This window comes from Bombus vancouverensis, chromosome 1, assembly GCF_051014615.1.
Source record: "Bombus vancouverensis nearcticus chromosome 1, iyBomVanc1_principal, whole genome shotgun sequence".
Taxonomy (NCBI): Eukaryota; Metazoa; Arthropoda; class Insecta; order Hymenoptera; family Apidae; genus Bombus; species Bombus vancouverensis.
Genome location: NC_134911.1, coordinates 12,877,779 through 12,897,968, shown reverse-complemented (window position 1 = coordinate 12,897,968; position 20,190 = coordinate 12,877,779). Strand labels below are relative to the sequence as shown.

At 38.0% G+C, this 20,190-nt stretch overlaps 1 protein-coding gene across 1 annotated transcript in view; it reads right to left on the bottom strand.

Moving 5' to 3' along the window:
* The window catches only part of CalpC (calpain C), a 38,265-nt gene extending 18,319 nt beyond the window's left edge, over positions 1–19,946 (bottom strand). Inside the window, exons 1-2 of the mRNA XM_076619577.1 lie at positions 19,404–19,946; positions 1,517–1,660 (exon numbers count right to left, since the gene is read on the bottom strand). Of these exons, the coding sequence (XP_076475692.1) occupies positions 1,517–1,660; positions 19,404–19,412 (153 nt within the window). The 5' untranslated portion in view covers positions 19,413–19,946. The remainder of the gene's footprint in view (positions 1–1,516; positions 1,661–19,403) is intronic.
* Positions 19,947–20,190: the final 244 nt, after the last annotated feature.

Below are 20,190 nucleotides of genomic sequence, written 5' to 3'. Positions count from 1 at the left end.
CGATCCAATACTATGAATTAGGTATCAAAAGACTTTTGAAAAACAAGCTTTCAAAAAAACGAATGCAAAATCATGTATGATATTGCGTCATACATATAATTCATATTACTTCTATTTAATTTATATGGTAGTCATCGATGATCTTCCTTTTCAGCACAGAACATTTAACCTGTCGTTCCTCTTCACTACTCGTGTCACGCTCACCTTCGATCCTTTCCGGTCGTAGCAAAGTGTGACACGTAAATGCGCGTCTCACGTAATACCTATTGCGTGAACGCAATTGTCGACTGTGTTGCAGAAACGCACCGATGTCAGTAACTTTTATTATGATCATTATACGCAACAAGGAGAACCATAATGTCTCGTTTCAAAGGCTAAATAGACTCCGCTTACGCGTTGGTAACCATACTCTTTGCTCTTTTTCTCGTTTCTGCGGATCGTCGTAAAATTTACGTAATTAATCCGCTGAGTTACTGATCCCATGAAAATTCTCATACTTCCATTAAACGCATATTTCATTCAGAACGATCTACTTCGATAAATCTTCGGAAAATCGTTTATTACCTTTTACTAAAAATTTTATTACTCTTATAGTCCGTTTTACTGATATATAAATGACTTGGTCATTTGAAGTTGTAGTTAAGGAAATTGCGTTACAGATATTAATCGAGCAATTTTATGTAGCGACTTTTTGCTTGGCAAGAAACCGTTAATACGTCATGTACAGTAAAGATGTTACTGCGCGATTATGAACACGGAGACGGTAAAGACATACGCTATGTGTCAAGGTTGCATAGTGCCGCCGTTACGGTTCCTAGATTTCAGATTCTTTGTCCTTCCGTCTCGTAGAAACTGAGGTAAATCAATGTCACTGAGTACAGACCGCATCAATGACGGTATAAAAATTCTAATATAAGAGTGGTGAGAAATTTTGTAGAATTAGTAACAATTCAAAGATCCACCGCAACCTAAGGCATTGTAATCGGAAGACATACACGCAAACTCCTTAGTCTCATGAAATCCTAAAGCAGTGGGACTATGAAGGTATATTTGAATTAATCTTGAGTCACAATATTTCAATTCAGGAAGCATGACGAGATCTTGAAACTCAGCTGCAGTTGATACGAATTCATTGGATACTGGACTGAATCGTCTTGGAGCTGTAGAATTGGATAAAGCTAACCCAAGTTCATAAGCAGATTATTGGACACAAATAATACCTACCATCCTAGATACGAAAAATCTCATGACAGGAAACCGTAGAGGAGAACGTAGAACATCCTGAACTTGTAAACCAACAAGAACGACGTCATGAACAAAAGAACACCTTAAGATAAGGAAGTATTGAATTATGAAATAGCTGGAGATCGAATGACTTTGAACTTGTAAATCTCCAAAGAAAAGTACTTCAAAATCGTGGAAGATCGTGGAGTTTGCGAAAGATGAATGGAATATCTTTTATTCTTAATGAATTAATATTAAAGTATACGAGATGATAATTAGGTAAAAAAATTACCTTTGGTCTCTTCCATTGAAACTGAAACGGAGGCGTTTGATGGTAGAAGACCGAGGTCTGCGTGGCTGGAAATTCTGGGTCTTCCCATAATTCACCTCGTTTCAAGCACGAACGCTTGATTCGTTCGTACTCGCTCATTACGTCCTGCAACAATAGAATTCCATTCGTTAGCTACGGTAATTACTCGGACTTTTAGTATCTCCACACGCATTTACTTTCTGTTCTTTGATTCGTGCATGCAAAATTATTATGTAACAGTCCATCTGAATTTATCAACAATATTTTTACAACGAGTAGGTCTTTCACGGTTGAATCTGGTTTAGTGTATTATATTCTTAATTAATATTTATGGCAAGCTGCGTATGGAAGGTGAGAAACTAACCGTACACGTCGTTTATTCGACGCTTCCCATACTTAAATCACTATTATAACCATTATCACGATGGAATTCCTCCACGGATTTCCATTCGTAACGTTACGTGCAATAATTTTAAATATTAATATTCTATCGTCGGCTACATCAACGTGTAGATTACGTAAGATAGCGAGCACTGTGAACATCAGGCGCATTAAAAACGTTTATTACGACCTCGATAGGATGTGATAACGCGTTTCAAGACCTCATCGAAGAACCATTGTATCGAGGTCAACACTTTCTCTCCTGGCTGGAAGTCTTCGTTGCTCAGACAACGTTTTCCTTTATAACCGCAAGCAAACTCATTGCGACCGGCGGAAAAAATATTTTTAGTAATCATTAACCGTAAAACAAAGAGGCAATTTACAATTTGTATCCGAGGGCGTCATAATCAGTGGGAAAGTGGTACAAACGTGCCTTTATTAAAAATGAGATAAGTATAAAACAAATAACACATAAAATCGATATCCGAGTTTCTCAGAAACCAAACTGACGAATTCCACTTTTTATTAATTTCTTAATTTCGTTACATAAGTACATGATTAATATTCGATTCTCAAGAAACAAATGACTTACTTTCGTAAACTCATTTATCACAAAAGGATGATATAAATAATGGTAAATTCTAAGGTAGATTTAAAAAGCAGTGTTTATGACATCGTCAATTTCCTCTACTTTCCAATCTATGGACTTTATTACTGTAGTTTGTGAGCGGTTCGATAAATTTCTGAAGATTAAAGGTTTCGTCATTCGCGCCACTTTTCCCCCGGGTCATCCACGAAAGTTTATTACGATAAAACTTAACCATAATCTTGTTTTATATCGTGAGCATCTTCAAGCTAAACTTCATTCTATATTATCTTAAAAACATGACCCTTTAGATGTAACGTTGTATATATCTTTCACGTTGTAAATCATAACTAGCATTAATAGAAAATGATGCAAATGGATCATGAACGAATTGTTTCTTTCATTTCAATAGAAAGTAATTATTTCATGCAATTGGTGCTTATACCGTCATTTTGTTAATCAAACGTAACGACAGGACGTAATAATTATATATCGACGAACTTTCTACAAAAATTATATCATAAATATTTTGTAACAGCAAACATAACCGTGGACATACTACTTTCCTCCCTTTCTAATAATACACGAAGTTTCTTCTGCAAAGATCGTAACGCAGATCGCAGAAATGTGCGATCTCTCGAGGCAAAAGTACAAACGCTTTCGAATCCTAACGAATCGACGATTTCCCCTTGGCGAATCGTCCGTCTGCTATTACTCAAAATCATCGTCACGGAAGAGATGCGAGAACTAGCCTAGGTATTGGCGATTTGCACGCGCGAAAGGAGGATTTTCGACACGGTTGAACGAGCGGTAACACCGCACGATCATATTTTGCAACGCCGCGCGGTTGATAATATATTTTCACTGCGTGTAGGCGATAACGCGAAGGGGAAGGTGCGCACACGCGTGCAAAAGTAACTCGTGAAAGCGTCACGGTTGCGAAACAGGTAGAGGTAATTACAGAAGGTTGGACCCGCCACGTTCTGACCATTGTTCCAGCCAGTCAACTAATCCGTCCGCAGAACAATCTGGTGCACCAATTAAGATCGTAATGAGTTGCTACCGCGTACTGACTAATTAGAATGCCTTCGAGGCTCCTCCACATTGAACAATTTCAACGGTTCACAAATTTCTGTTATGTTATGTCGTTACCTCGGCATACCGGGTTAAGGCGTGCATTCTTCTATTGTTATACTGGTTGACAAAAGGTGCGGTTATGTTGTTTGCTTTTTTAATTAATCCCTTTTGCAATAGGGTTACGTTATTTATAACGATTTCTCGCTGTCTATTCTTGAAACAATTTGTCGAAATTTGGATTTAAATAGGTTGTGTATTAGTCATATGTTACAGCTTAGTTTGCATTATAGGTAGAGCGCGGATATTTGTCTGTGGAAATTTATATTTTTATAGATACAAGTGAGGAAATGGAAGGCAAAGCTATGCTCTCGCAGGCATCGACTAAAAGTTCAATTTCTTCTTTTTCTAATAAGAAAAAAATTCACCTGTAGTCGCGTTGTCAAATATGCGCACGTCTATATAAACATACAAACGAGTGCCATTCTCGTAAGCGACTAAACAGAGATTTATTTTACAGAACAGTTATACTATGTATTTATATACTTTGGACATTTTACGTACTTTTGCGTGTTATTTGTATTCTGTGCGTATATAAATTTCCCATAAAATTGGCCTGAGATATTTTTAGAACTACAGAGAATATGATTGCATTTGGGATGCTTAGGACGACGACTTCATTCGTTGGAATTTCAAATAGGAGTTTTATATCTCGTGTCTTTTACTTGATTATAAATCATAATATTTTCTCGCAATACGTGACGATTAATAAATTCTGCCAATCAAAACACACGAGTACGTTAGTGACAAGCTTATTGAATTGCTCGTTGTTCAATGAACCTAATGAGCAAGGAAACCCTCTTGTCGAACCGTGTCGTAGGTAACGCGTCCGTTGTAGCGGGATAATGATTCAGACTGTCGCTGATAAATTTTAATTCCGCAAACCGGTTTAAAGGCAGTTGTGTTTCGGTAGACCAGTAACGAAGAGGAGCTTGGACGGCTGAGCGCACAAAACCACATTGTTTTCTTACGGAAATCTACGAGATCTACCGTTTCTCGCAAAACAAATCGTACGATATGATATATTTCATTTCTCGAAACTGGCTTCGCTTTCATGCGAAATACTTTCACTCTGTTCAAACCATTCGAATTTATCCTTAAGCAAATCTGCCGTCGTTGAACCGAGTAATGAGATAGTAAAAGAAACTGGTCACTTGCGACATCGTTCGCAGTTACAAGTGGCCTTGACCGATTCGCGTTCAACAAAGGATTAACTGTAAGTAAGAACAATGAAACGAGAAAATGCAACATTTCGTAGAATTTAAGTCTACTATATGAAAAATTATTTTGCCATAAAGAAAATGATATACATAAAATTTGTCTCTATTCTCAGACTCTTTCCAAGACGATAGATAGAGTATTTTAACTAACGGAGCAACGTTCTAAGATTCTGATCCAAACGATTCGGAACTCCGCAAAAAATTATCCAATTGAACAGACGAAAATGCTGGCAAGAAGCCTCCGGTCGAACTTTATTTCGCAGGAAACCACGCGGACGTTTTATTTACTTTTACAGAATTACCGGTTGCCCGGTATCTTTTTTTGTCAGCAGCAGGAGTAAGGAGCATCGAAGCCTCGGCGCAATCATTCGACGAAGGGAAGCATGAAGCACACTCGCGGCTTGGTATTCCGTCAGAGATAGATGCCCCTGGCACGTACCACGGGCAGAGAGAGAAAGAGAGAGAGAGAAAGAAAGATTTTACATTGTACGTGCCAGGTTATTCGACTTCGCCTTCCGCTAAACCGAACACTTCTCTCCGATCCACTATATATATGTTAAGCCGTATAATAGCTACCATACTCTGGTACCGGTCGGACTAGTTTCACGCTTGGTTCTCCAGCGGCCTTGGAGCTCGCCAACCACCGCTGCAAACTCGCGACGAGAAAACCTTTATGGTTTTGCCTCTCCCGAGACGACGTTGCGTCGGACCCTGTCGTGGCCTCTCTACGTGGATTCCGGCTCCCCGCCTTCCGGAATTTCAGCTGTTAGGCTTCGGCTTTTATACAGCTCTACGATAGAAACGACCGACCCGGGACGCAAATTACCGACGATTCACTGCGGTGTGCCTGCAGCGCGGAATCACGCTGGTAAAACGGACCGATTGGAAATGTTCTCCTCCGCTAGGAAGGTGTGGCTCCGGATGATAAAATTTCGCGACTACGCGGGAACGTGGGTTAGTAGGTGCTGATTGGGCGAATAAAAGAGTGTTTCTAAGGAACACTGTTTTGTATGATTTCGATAAAAAAAATATGGATTAAGATAAAAAGACGAAAGAACGTCTTATAGATCATAGGATATGTTTACTTGGGGTATGGTTAATATGTAGAACTATCAACGTTTTGTATTACATTTGAACTTTTTCACACAATTCATCATCTTAATTATTCGTAATTCGAAAAAATATATTAAACAGAAGTTACCCTGTTTCTACATTTATAGGTAGGTATATTGATATCTGAATAAAAATCGATATTAATTTCATCAAAGGTAGGTATCCACATGTTTTCAGCAGAAAATATAAAAGCAGAAGAAATGTAAATATGAACGTAGAAAAATGTAGAATGTATGAAATCCATCATTTCTGGATCGACAAGCTTAAAATCACGGAAACACTTGGCAACATGAACGTGATTCAGTATTTGCGTCCTCGATGACTAATCATACACTTTCTATTTCCTCGATCATTTTTCTTTATTCCACGTACACGTTCATTTCAACGAATCTTTTAAGACAGGTGTATAACTAAATGCTTCGAGAAATTACGAAATTACGAGAATTGTATAAAAACGGAAGATGAAAACGTATCTTTCCTATGCTGACGAATCCTTTCGACTCTTCGCACTCCAAGAACTTAATGCAATCAGCAACTTCAATCAACAACTTCAACACTTTCCATAGTTTCTTGATACCATAGTTACGTATACTTTAAAGAAGAAAAGATAATAATAAATATGTACAAACTTTATCAGCTATACAAATATATAACTAAACATCTTTAGAATCTCGAAATTGTAAGAATTACGTAAGAACAAAAGATAACATTTCCTTTCGCTGTCAACTATTTTCAGACAATATTCGCATATGCTTTGATCAGCTGTTATTGACAATGTGGTAAAAATAGAATAGATATAGACAAGTTACTCAATGAAACATCGATCGCAATGAATGCGTTCCTTTCGATTGGTATACGCAATCGATTATCACCGTATGGTTATGGTCTGTAAACGTGTATCAGCGTGGATGATTATTTCTCCGATGTGCCAGAGCAGTCGTGGCAAGTTGCTCACGTAACGGGATACCACGAAGGAGAGTTCTGTGCAACCTCGTGCACTACGACCTTAATTTCCTTCCTTCTATTATACGGTGCTCCATTTTTCATCCCCTTGCGAGCGCGTCTCTTCTTCCAACAATGATTTCGAAATCACTGGATCGACATTGTAAGTGCATATAATTTATTGCGCTGAACGACGCATTGTTTCACAAGACGAACAATTTTTGCATACAAAATTTGTATTTGTACGTATATTGGCAAGGCAAGGTGCTAGTTTTTGTTTTGTTAAAAGTACCCTTTTTGTTTATATAGTCGTCTAAGTAATCTTCTAACTTTTTTAATTTTACAGAGTCCTATAAAATAAAAAATTGCAAGTTTCTGCAATTAAGACATAAAGATTTGAAAAGTTCGCTTTCAAACGTCATACTGTGTATCACATGTTATTAATTCAAATATACCTAAACGAGAAATTCTGCACTCTTTTGAAGGATTTATCATTGACTGTACTTTAACCGTGTAGAAACTATTTACGTCAATATAATATACCATTATATAAGAACTAGGTAGTCTATGATGATCAATTGCTTCCCAAGTTTCAAGTTAAACTATAAGACTGTGATTAGTTAAATCCCTTTCTTATAAATTATCAAAATATGATTAAATCTAATGAAGATAACAATTAAACAATTAAGAAAAGTTGCTATAACTGGAAATACCTTAGAAAAATAGCTAAAGCTGAAGAAGTTCTCCACAGGCAATAAATATAAAACAAACCTAGTTCCACAGAATCTGAGGATAGTTGATAACACGAAGAAAACATTTTTACGACGTTAACCGTGTTAAAACAGGATATTAATCCTTCGAACCTGCTATTCGAACATTCCTTGCCAGCATAAAAATATTTACACAAAGAGTCAACTACAAGGTTATAAACCAGTAAGACGTCTTTCTAGCGTATCCCACGAGAATGATCAATTATGAAATGCAAAAAAACCAAGCAAAACGAAATCAAATTCTCAACTGGCATTCCACTACTCGATCGCTACAGAAAGAAGCAAATTATGCTCAAGGTAGGCCAAACTCCTGAAGCGAGACCATGTCTCTGCATCACCAACGACGCAACGAACGTGCAAAGTAAGGAAACGGAGATCCGCGATATTAATCCGTAAACGCAGAAATCACCTCTCGTTATTCTAATATAACAACTAGGTGAATCACTATAATCCTGCATTGACTGTCTTTAACAGTTTGTTGACTCACTCTCTAGATATATTCCTCTGAGTGCCGTTGCCAGGTATCGTCCTCCGATTTTAGACAATATTTATCAGAAAAATAATCATCTTTGTATCTGTAATGATGTATTATCAGCTAAAGATCAAAGATGTTATACAAATTGTCATTTTAGCACATACAGTGGTTCACACAGGTATTCGAACACTTATCATAGAAAAGATTTATTCGTGTATTGTGGATGTTGTACAAAAAATTTGGAAATTTCATTGGTGCTATGATGAAACACGACTGCCACGATCATATTGATAACGTTTGAAATTAATCAGAAGATCTATATAAAAGTTACAAGGTATTCACTTCAAATATATATGTAGTAAAAAATTAGTATATAGAATAGATAACTATGTGAAGCATATAATAAATATTGAAGATGATCCCACTAAATATTAATACAATACATACTTGACTGTCTCAATATTTTTGTGAACTCTATGAAACATGTACTATAAATGTCTTGTAACTTCTATATATATAACGCATATATTTTTAGATTTGTTTCACACTTTACCAATATAATGGTAATGGCCAAGTTTCATTACAGTGCTAATGACATTTCAAAACATTCTACTCATAAAAGGTGTCCACGAGCGTTCGAACACTCTTGTGAATTGTGTATGTTCAATACGATTCTCTTTATATGGCTAGTCAGAGACAAGCGATCTCGAGGTTCGATTCACAAATGCGTTTCCTTGCGGATGCGCGTGGTACGTGTCGGAAATGATTAACGCGAACGCGCGTGGATCTTTATCTGCTATTTACCCTTTTGCCCGCCTCCTCGCTTTCCAACAAGAAAATTATAGCTACCTCAGGCTCAATACCCTTTGCCACGTAACTATTATTTCTGCCACGATAAGAAGTTCAGCCAACCTCCGAAGCACAATGAAATAACTTGATCGCCTTCGAGGCGCTCTCGTGACAGCCATCGTTTACCCCAATCCGATGTTTTCTAAAATCATTCGAGATTATGTAGATTAGGAAGATTGTAAACTCCCAAGTCAATATGAATTCCCGAATAAAAATTATATTTCAATAGATATTACTTACTAAATATTACTTACTAGGCAGCGTATATGTACGGTACATTTTACTAGATTTTGTGTATTTCGTACTTTTTACGAATAAAGTATTTCAAAATCTGAAAATTATAACAAAAATTTTTGGAGATATCTTTTTTCCATAAAAAGAAAGTGAAACTATCTTGCAACGTTGCACCATATCGTAATCCATCATAATTTATTAGACGAAGAATTTGGTAAAATTCTTCTTCGATCTAATATAATCAAAGATTTCAAATTATCCAGAGACAAGAGAACGTCTGCTTTCGTTTTCGTAGGTTCGTTCCAGTTCTCATAGAGACAGGTTTGCTAAGGGGACTCGTGTCGCCGTTTAATGACCGAGGGAAGAACAATGGAGTACACACCTGCCACTCATCACGGTGACCAAGTTTTGAGTAACTCGAATAAAGGAGACCCACGTTCCTTGGCTTTGTATTGTTTGAAGAATGGTACGCTGGTGTGCGAACAAATAATACATTCTTATGCTTCGAAGACTTTTGATCTAGAAGAATAGCTGTACTAAAAGAATTGTTACCTGTATTCGTACATATCTTTGAGATATATATATATATAAACACAGACACAAGAAATCTGTCGATCAAGCTAGAACGCGAATGGTAATCTATTTTCAATCTATATGTCATTTTCAAAATCCATTTTCTGTCATCATTGGTGTAAAAAAAATGTCCAACGTTTGTATCTCTATAATACTTGGTAATTCGTGTCACATCGAGAAACGTGTTAAGGAAACGACCGTTGATTTTTATTACGAATAAATCGCCGAATTGTGCTCGTTCCGATCGCTGAGCACACTTTCTCCAGTCGGTGCGCTCGCTGTGTGCACTGTTTCGGATTTACGTGAATTTCTACTTCTACACCTCTCGTTTCTTACGTATAAATATTGTAATATTGGTGAATTGAATATTCGAAAATTGATAAATGAAGATATATTGATGAACCTTTACAGCTAATTAATTCGATAAACGATTCTGACTACTTTAGAATCCCATAATGACTTTCGAAAAGTTCTTCAATAGTCCGATTATGTTTCTTTGACAACGTTCAATTGTATCATATTCTTGTGATATTCATATTGATCCTTCGACCAGTTAAATACGCGACATAAGACTGAACGACTTGTCTAATGTGAATTTTGTCGCGATACAATAAAGGTAGATTATCTTCATAACGAAATTAACTTGAATTGAGATTTACAGTTTCAATGTTCGAACGGAGGATTATTAAATAAAGATCATTAAATACGTACAAACTACGTATAATATCTTAATATCGTATCGTTCAATCCGATGTTACGGCAATGCTGTAACACGGAAAACGCTTCTACAGTCACTTCTATAACAGCAACAAATATGAAATTCACCATCAGAATGCACCTGGAAGTCGAACATAATCTGTTCCGTATCTCAAGTATCTCGTTAGGAGAAGGCGATTCCGTCTGTCGCGAACCACTTCCTGTCTATGTATACAGATTCCGGTGCAAGAAGCTTGCGTAACCCGCAATATCATGTTCAGATATCTCGAGTTCGGTGCCAGGATTTCCGCGGTGTCCACTCGACAATTTTTACTTGGTTTCGAAATCAAGAACCGATCAACCGAACAGGAATGCCGTTTCGATTTAGTACAACCGATTTAATCTTCGATGGATCGTAGAAAACAGGGCGCGCATTAAAAACGAAGGCGATACGCTCGAGAGGAATTGTAAACGGTGAATACCGTACAGTAATCCGAGAAGAGGCACCTCGCGAGCAAAATTCGATTTTGCAACTGTGATATTTAAGGAAGAAGTTATTTTCTATGACAAACTGAAAAGCTGGATTTTGGTAACGACGTGCCGCTTCCCAGACCACCGTGCACCAGCGAACACACGGTGAAATTTCATCGCGCGTTCCGCGCGAGGTCTTGCCGATTTTCCGGGGGTAGAGAGCCGCGCTCTTTATTCTCCTCGGGCCGTTTTACCTCGAGATCGCTTCGCACGATAATGAAACAACCTGTAAGCAGTCGCTCGTGCTCCCACTCCCTTAGCAAATACCGGAAATTTGTGCAAGCGCCTTAACACTATCACGTTCGAGGATCGGGGGAACCACGAGCCTCGATCTACCACGCACGTCTTCTCCCTTTCGGCTCGTGGTACTGGTCTCCTATGCATCATCTAGTAGATGCAAACTCTGGTGGAGGAGGAAAGACAGTGCACGCCAGGCCAACGGCTATCTGACGGTTTATCTTAAGAGCGAGCCAACTCGCGATTTTACTGCGCATCCTTCGTTAGACCTCGAGTCTTCCTGATTCTACGAGGGTAATAAACAGATTCGTGTAATCGAGGAGATAATGCGATATCCAGGTGTTAGGATGAAGTATCTTGATTCCAGGAACGATTGATTCGCTCGTCTACGTCAGATCGATCGATTTACCGAGAAACGTTACTCGCAAGTTTGTAATAAGTTTGAGTTGAACGTGAAAAGATTAAATAAGATTTTAACGTTAAAATTATACGATGATCTTCAACTCGTGAGAAAAAGTCTTTTCTCATATTTTGTAAACAAATTGGATAGTTTATATTCAAATCCAATTTCTGTTATTTTAAGCTCCTAAAAAATTGTCAATGATCCTCGCGTACTTCTAAATGTATTTACTACATCATATGGTAATTCGTTAAGTGGAATGTTCAAGACCTTTTTCAATAAATATAAAAATAAAAAAAGGAATTTCAAAAGATATATTTTAGGAATACAATTTTAGAAACGAATTTCAATTAATCAATTTCAATCAATGGTTGTACTTTTATCTCCACAAAGTGTTAACGTATATTTAAATTGATATATTCCACGTGGATAATCGCAATTTCTTGATTTCTAAACGATTACTTCACCGATGTGTTTTAGATTTCTATGTAACATACATATGTATTTATTAATTGATATTAACATCAGTGAACGTCATTTAATATCGCGTAAGTCGTGTTGATTGCCGATTGCTTTTACCGTTTCTCCATAGATCGTAGGTTTATCCCTGCGGATGACTCAGTAAATACAAACACATCATTTCTGTGGCTAATCCTCGAGTCGAGAAACCACAGTGGGAAAAACTTTCAGAGATTGTTAGCCAAGTATAAAAGGACTAAAGAAAGGAGCGAGCATCGACGTGATTCAACGAGATGTTACTGTGATATGAACGCGAGACCTTCTGTACGGCCTTTCGACGAACGTTCCTTAACCCTGAAGCCTTGATTTCTCAATCCTTTTACGCACTATGAACTGCTACGATTCTGAATTTCATCGATCTTTTGATAAATTTGATATTTTCATCTAAAATCTTATAACTGTGTTTCGTGTCCTTCTATCCTATTTCTTTTAAATATCTCTCATAATGGACCTTAAGTTATTTCCTGTTGTCTATTAAAAATTAATCTAATCACCATTATTGGAATATTGCAATGTAGAAAGAAGTAAATGCTAAGAATTTTCCTGATGAATTTTCGTATGAAAATAATTACAACTCGAAATATTCGCAAAGATTCCTCCGCCTCTAGAAAACGCCATACAACAGTTTTCCAGTTTCCAAGTCACTCCAAAGCCCGAGATTCACAGGTTGAAAATCCAGATTTTATAAAGTCATTACGTGATCTAAATTCCTCGTGTCTCCCGATGATGTATGTTTCAACGTACCAAGTAACATTTTACAGTAATAGGAGCTTGGTAATATTCGATTTTATTACGAACGGATATCGTAATGAAGTTCCTACGAATGTAACGAAACTCTTGCTCGTGTTTTCCGAAGAGCGATCGTTAATTCGCTATTCAAGCTGTGGGCGACTCGGAACGACTCGGCGCCACGGAATCCTTTAACTGACACTAATTTCATCTTGAAGAGATTCTGATTTACGAGGACTTGTCCAGCGAGTCGAGTTTCTTCTCATCGGCAGCGAGTTCTAAGACGTTTTTCTGGCGACGTTCGCCGAGGTTGTTGCCCCGTAACTTCATGTCGAACGTGTCGAATCGAAAAGTTCAACGTATCTGTCTTCGCTTCCCGAACCGTTCCTCCGATACGAATAAACGTTAGTATTTCTTCGTTTAATCACGACTATAACGCAACGTTTCGTCGAATCTATTAGGCATTTCTCAATCGTGAAATAGTCTTCAAATTTTGTGGTCCAATTTTGATCTTCTCCCGTTGAACAAAAAGACTTTGGATGTTTTAAGAATAATACCGACATAACGAAATTAAGAAATCTTTTAGCATTAAAGGAATTGAAATTGATCCAACGCACGTAGGTTAACATTTTAATAAGTTAGCTGATCCAATTTCCATTAATTATGAAAATACCATCGTGTTACTAATAATTTTCGTGTAAAATCTATCATAATGTCTTAAAATTTCACGATAAACGATGAATATATAACGTATGAATTATTATGAAAGTCTTGTTTAAAATTCCATGAGTTTTGATTTCCCTTCGTCGTTCGAGTTGATATTAAACGCATATCGTAAGTTTCATACACAATTCATGCACACCGAGCTTGTTAAGCAACGAAAGAAAAATATTGGAAATCTGCAAATGCCTTTTGCACGAGAATTCTCTCTCTTTCGCAAACCGCGATTACACTTTTCATAATATCGCGAATCATTATCCACGGCAGCGATTTAAAAGAAATTCAACGGTGATTCATCGTGATTTAGCGGTTCGCCAACATTTTCGATTCGCTTCTTTGCGGTCAATGATGGATCGAGTCGACGATCCATCCGTGTCCTTGAGGCTTCTCGTCGTTGATTTTCTTTTTTTGTACGTGCTTTGTCGTCGATCATTGTCAACCGTTAGCAACGATGATTGTTTAACAGGAACAATTTGAGGTAAAGTTTACGAAGAACCAACCCAGGAAACTCGCTCTCGGAGTTTTACTTTCGCCCAGCAATTGATAGCCAGGGACCTTTATCGGTCGTTACTCAGCTGGTATTTTAACACGAAGAACGTGTTTTGAACCGTCTACAAACTCGACAAAAACCTCTACCCGCGAATGCTTTTTCACGTGTGGTGTAACATTTATAAAGGTGGCGAGAAACAATCTCAAAGATTAATTTCAAAAAATTGCAGTCTGATGACTAAACTTTTAGAGAAACTAATTCTTAAGCCACCTCGTTTTTATACTCCTCTTTTTTTTACTTAAACGCATAACACGCTCAATAAAGTATAAATCTCTAATTCAGAGGTTTACTACAGAAGATAGTCGATTCTGCGTTATACATATACTAATAATCGTTAAATTAATCCCTGGTTGATCAGTTGTGGGTCAAATATCAAAGATGCTTTCTCACTGCTGCAATGATTGATTTTTCTGAAATGAATGAAACTATATAAATACCTCAGCATCGTACTCGTAAAATTTGCCTTCTCCTCGTTTTCCCTCCTTTCGCATTCAAGCGAAAACCAAGCGCACCACGATCGTTTGGCTCGTCGTGACGGCAAGGTTAGTAAATCTTACGAAGAACCAAGAGATTCCCTTCAATTTATAACCACGCTTCCTCTCGTGGGAGGGAACGAATCCTCTGGAGAGTGGAGGGATCGTAAATTCTAGGAAGCGAGCGAACAGGCTGACTATCGGAAGCGTTCGAACCTCCGAGGACTTTCTACGATCCCGTCTCCGGGAATTCTTCTTTCGTTAGGGCAACGTCGACGACGACAAGGAGGAAGACACGATGCACAAGGAACGACCTGTCTCTCCTATTGGCTCTCTTGGTACGCACGCATTGCTTCGTGCCTCCGTAATTTGTGTGTTTCGAGGTCGTGGAGAGAAGAAGACCCGGTTTCGAAGGCAAGGGAATCTCGCGGAGGTAGAAACGTGTCGGTCGAGTTCGAGGTACATCGACCATATCGAAGAACTGTTGTAGACAGGTGCTGTAATAAACGCTGTTCCTTTTCTTTTTCTTTGTCTTTTTTGTAAGGGAGTTAGTACTTTGGTTGTCGTTCGTCGTGGACAGGCGCGAAAGTGCGATGGAACGAGCGATTGAAAATTTAGTCTTTGGCTAATTACTTGCTTACGCGCCAATTGTAACGCGACCTGCTCCAGGATTCGTGAAATGCGAACGTAACGACCTAGATTTTCGTGTATCCAAGGTTTCATTGTAAGATCGCCGAAATTTGTATCTGATTTTTACGAAGTATGTACTCGCTACTCAAATTCTCGACTCTTTCGATTTCTCGAATTTAAATCAGAATTAATTGGAATTAATTATTTAGCAGAGAACTAATTTCCTTCTAGTTAAGTCTCCGATGGTCAATGAGATCGTTTATCATACATAATTGGATTTTTATCTTTTTCATATGAATAAAGTATTATGTTTATCGCATTCATGGAAGTAATTATTTTCTTTCACTTCTTATATTGTACTTTGCATTTCATTGTCATAAATAATAAGATATAACCTTATAATTAGAGGAGGAAAAGAAACGTTATTACAGAGTCAAGAAACAATTGAAACAGAAAAACTGATCATTTTTGTACGTTAGGTGAAGAACTTGAGGTTCTTGAGAAATATCGATTAAGTTTGAAGGATTGAAAACGTAAGGCTGTTGTTAAAGTAGGCAAACTACTTCTGGACAAAATGCTACTTTCGCCGCCAATAAATTTAACAGCGGTCTGATAAAGGCCCGCAAACGTAACAACATGATTTTCTATTCGCGAAACTGGTTCCTCTAGGTTGTACTTCCGATCTTATCGAGAGCGCGATTTGGTTTCGTTGCTTGCTTTTTCATTCGCGATTTAACAAGCAACAATGAATAAATTATATCGAGGAAACTATGAGTTCTACAACTGGACTCGCTTTACAAAGTGGAAGATCAGATTTCTAGACCGCTCGGGAGAACCAAGCGTCGAGAATCCAACTTGTACAAGCCGTTTCAAATTTGGAGATACAATCAAAGCTCTTCTGTAATTGCACTAATTAATTTTACATTCACATCTTGGAAATTATTCTCTATGTATATGCACATATCGTAGAATTTGTTACGTCTTAACTTTAACTCCGTTTTTAGTAAATTGTTTAATTTCGTTACTTGGCTGCGTGATTAGTACTTGAACCTTTCAAAGAACAATTGACTTAAAATATTTTCAACATTTCGACTCGACCTTGATTAAAATACCCTATACGATCCGATCTGAAATCTTTGGATATCTAAATGTCTATTTACTATGAAAGTTTCCTCTAAAATTTCACGACATCGAATCTTTAGTTTACGGAGTCAAGTCGATACTACACGTACCTATGCAAATCCAACGAATATACCAACTTACAGTCAAGATATATTTACGTAGTGAAGATATTTTTCCATTTAATGGATATCGAATATGATAAAACGTAGATACAACATATATTTAATATATTTACTATAAAATTATAATATAATAAATTTACCATAAATTCGTAAGGAACCACCTTAACCCGTCTTTTAACAGCAGTTGACGAAGCAAAATACAAAGACTGACCTAACGTAACGGAGAATATGCGGGATGTGTCGGGTATGAGACGTGTGTACGGTTACACCAGCCGCGTAGACAACGACGTTACAAAAGACATCGATGCCACGAATGTGGGCGACGCTCGGGAAAGTAAAAAATGCTCCAGGGACACGTATATACGGAGTACATTGTCTTCCGAGCGTCGTACCATACCGCCTACTGTCAACTTTATCGTAATCGTATGCAGGCACCGTAGCGTTCGACTTGTGAAATTACGGCTGGAAGAATGGAGAGAAAGATTTTGAAGAATGCGAGGAGATCACTTTCGACGAATAGATCTCCTTTTCACGGAACGTTACGTAATCATGACGGTCGAACGACCGAAGAATTAAGTAACGTCATCCCCCGCGAATAAATTTTATTCGTTCCGATGAACTCATTAGACGTTGCAGAAATGTATATAAGGATTAATATGTATCGTGATTACGAGTCGAGACGAGTTCATTTTTATGAGATACCACCGGAAAAGGAATAAAAATGAACACGAAGAAACGCGTATCAGACCTAAGAGCTGGAAAATTCTTTTCAAATTTATTCCTAACGCGTTTAGCTTGTCGATTATCTTGCCTAGTTGTTGGCTAGGCGGATAATTTAATACGTTTGTCCGGTGTTAGCCTTGAATCAAATTAATTATCAACGTTAATAATATTTTGTAACTTGGCTGTTTCACGGATTGCAACTCGCGAGAGGATGCCGAATTATTTTTTTCAACGAGTCGGATTCGTTTTATACGCATCTAAGCGAAGTGTGGACGCACGCGAACTTAATACATGCTGAAACGGCTATCAGAATTATTCGATGGAAGATTTAAAAAGCGGAAGCGAGAAGCGTGCGTCTTAGCGAAGGGATAAATTACGTTCGGTCACGTAAACGAAAACTCGTGTCCAGAGTGATAAAACGTATACCTATGCCAGGCTTTCGAAGTTGTGGACCGCGTTACAAGAAAATCACTATTCCTCAGCCGTTCCATCGCATGTATTATCCTGCCGATACTCCTGCAAACTACGAGCGTTTCGTATCTTTTACTGGAAAGCGTATTCGTGATACAAGTCTCGGCAGGACAAATGTAAATATCCATAGAACAAGCATCCTGTACGAGTACATTATACAGCACTGAGGTGATGTTTTATATTTCCAGTTGAAGCTTCGAAAGCATTCAACGTTTTTAAATATTTTTAACTATATTCAAGGTATTGCTAGTAACATACCGTTTGACGAAAAATATGTGTTAGGGCATCTTTTCATATACGACACAAGAAATCTCCAAGTCGAAGCTGAATCCATCACCGCAACATTTTATTTCCAATTTTTTAAATTTACCTTAGCGAATGTCGCTTTTCTGTTTTAAATCACAAAAACTCTGTTTCTGTTTCTAACTCGTGCAACAGACTTTTGTAGAGTATCTATTATTCTAGTATATTTTTGTATCTCAACATAGCAGTGTACAAGTCATTCCCGTTTTCTGGCAATTCTGTATTTACGTAACCTTTATACATATCTCACTACTTGACTCTTAATGGGTTAATATGACTTACATTTCCACTCGTCTTGGAGTTGCAGTTTAACGAGACTTCATTTGCATTTCCACAAGTTTCTACATAGTCCTGCGTGCGTGTGTTCGCATTCCACGTGGATCAAATAGTTTCCATTTCACTGGCTGGATTCGGTTGTACCATTCTAGGGTGACTTTCACGCAAAGAAATCATTCTGGTCACATAGCGAGGCGCACCTCGCTAGAAATTCTATAATGACCTACTACTACGAGGGAAATCTTGGCGCGCACGAGTATCTTCTGTTCGTATGTTTACCGAAGTGTGGAGAAAAACAAAGAATTTCTTTTCAGCAGTGCGATTTATCGCCGCATCGAACCAAGCAAATAGATCCGCCTTGTAAAAGATTAACTGGCAAATCGTGATCGTAGGTGTTCACAAGTTAGGAAAAGCTAGCCAGCAATTGTTGCACCAGCTTTGTACGTTCATATTCAGGTGCTATTGAAACAAAACCTTTGGCTATCTCCTTTCTCGTGTTTCGTTTCTTTTATCGGTGTAGGAAACGGCGCGAACGGTTTCATAAGTAATGCCAACTACTTTCTCCAGTCTCTCTTAATATCCTTTGTTACATCGCATCGAAATTGGACGCGGAGCAGCGTGAGATGTGAGCAACTATGTATTTAAATTATGGTACTGAAATTATCGTAAATAGCGTCAGGAAGAATATCAAACGAATATACATGCAGCACACGTACAAGTTTCCGGTTACATAGATTTTTATTCCAAAAACGATGTTTCAATGAATTTTTACAGCGTTCTTTTGTAATGTTATTTGCTTTTACTTGCCATATTCTTATACCCGATATTCACTAAAATTCTTTTAAATATCATTTTTAAAGGATAAATTGAAAAATCTATCTGCACGTCATTATATGCTCCGATCAAAAATACAACTCGATCAACATAATCCTCTGCAATTTCTATATAGGTGCGACATTATGATGTTCTATATAATCAATTACACGAGTTCAGTTACACAGTAATCAATTACACATATTCTTACAGAAGTTTCTTGATAGATTTTTCGATCGCAGAGCTACAGGTAGTAAACACATCAGAAGATACTCACGTTAACCATCCGTGGCTGCGTTTACGTCGCGTCCTCTCCAGGCTGTCACCTCTTCGCGGAGGTCCTCTTCGAGATCCTGCTCAAGGTCGCACGTTCCTCTCACTTTATCACTGGTTCCACTGGAAGAAAGGAAGGTCCTTACGCACACACTGACCTTACTGGCACTTGCACTTTCATCGATCGACTTCACTGCGCAGAACCAACCAACGTGTTCGTGGAAAGGAAGTACAAGAAAAAAAAGAGAGAAACGAAGAAAGAGCGAGCGAAAGATCGAGGAAAACGGTTACAGTGGTGGTCGATGAGTCGCAACAAAGCCGTGTCAATGAAAGATTAAATAATACGGGTGAAACTCATGCGAACCGAGACGCGAAAGGAACATGTCGCGGCTCCGCGAGCGGAGCAACTTCTACCACCAACTAACTACAATCGACTGCCTGAATGACTGACTGACTGTGCGCTGACTACCAGCCGTGAACTGCTAGTCGCGGATCCGGACTCGATCACCACCAACCTAGCTGGCCTTCCTCCTCTTTCTCTGGTCGCCGACTTACTGACGACCACTATCCTCTCTCTTTTACCTCCCTCTTTCCGCGTCGTGATCGTTGTCTATACACCTAAGTACTTACTTACCGAACTTTGTTTACGAAGTTCACGATGACTTACCGATGGACTTCTTATTGACCTATAAGCACACAGCTAATATCTATATATTTATGTAAAATTTAAAGGTACTAAATGCACGTACGAAGAAACAGAATATACATATGAAAAATTATATAAAACATTT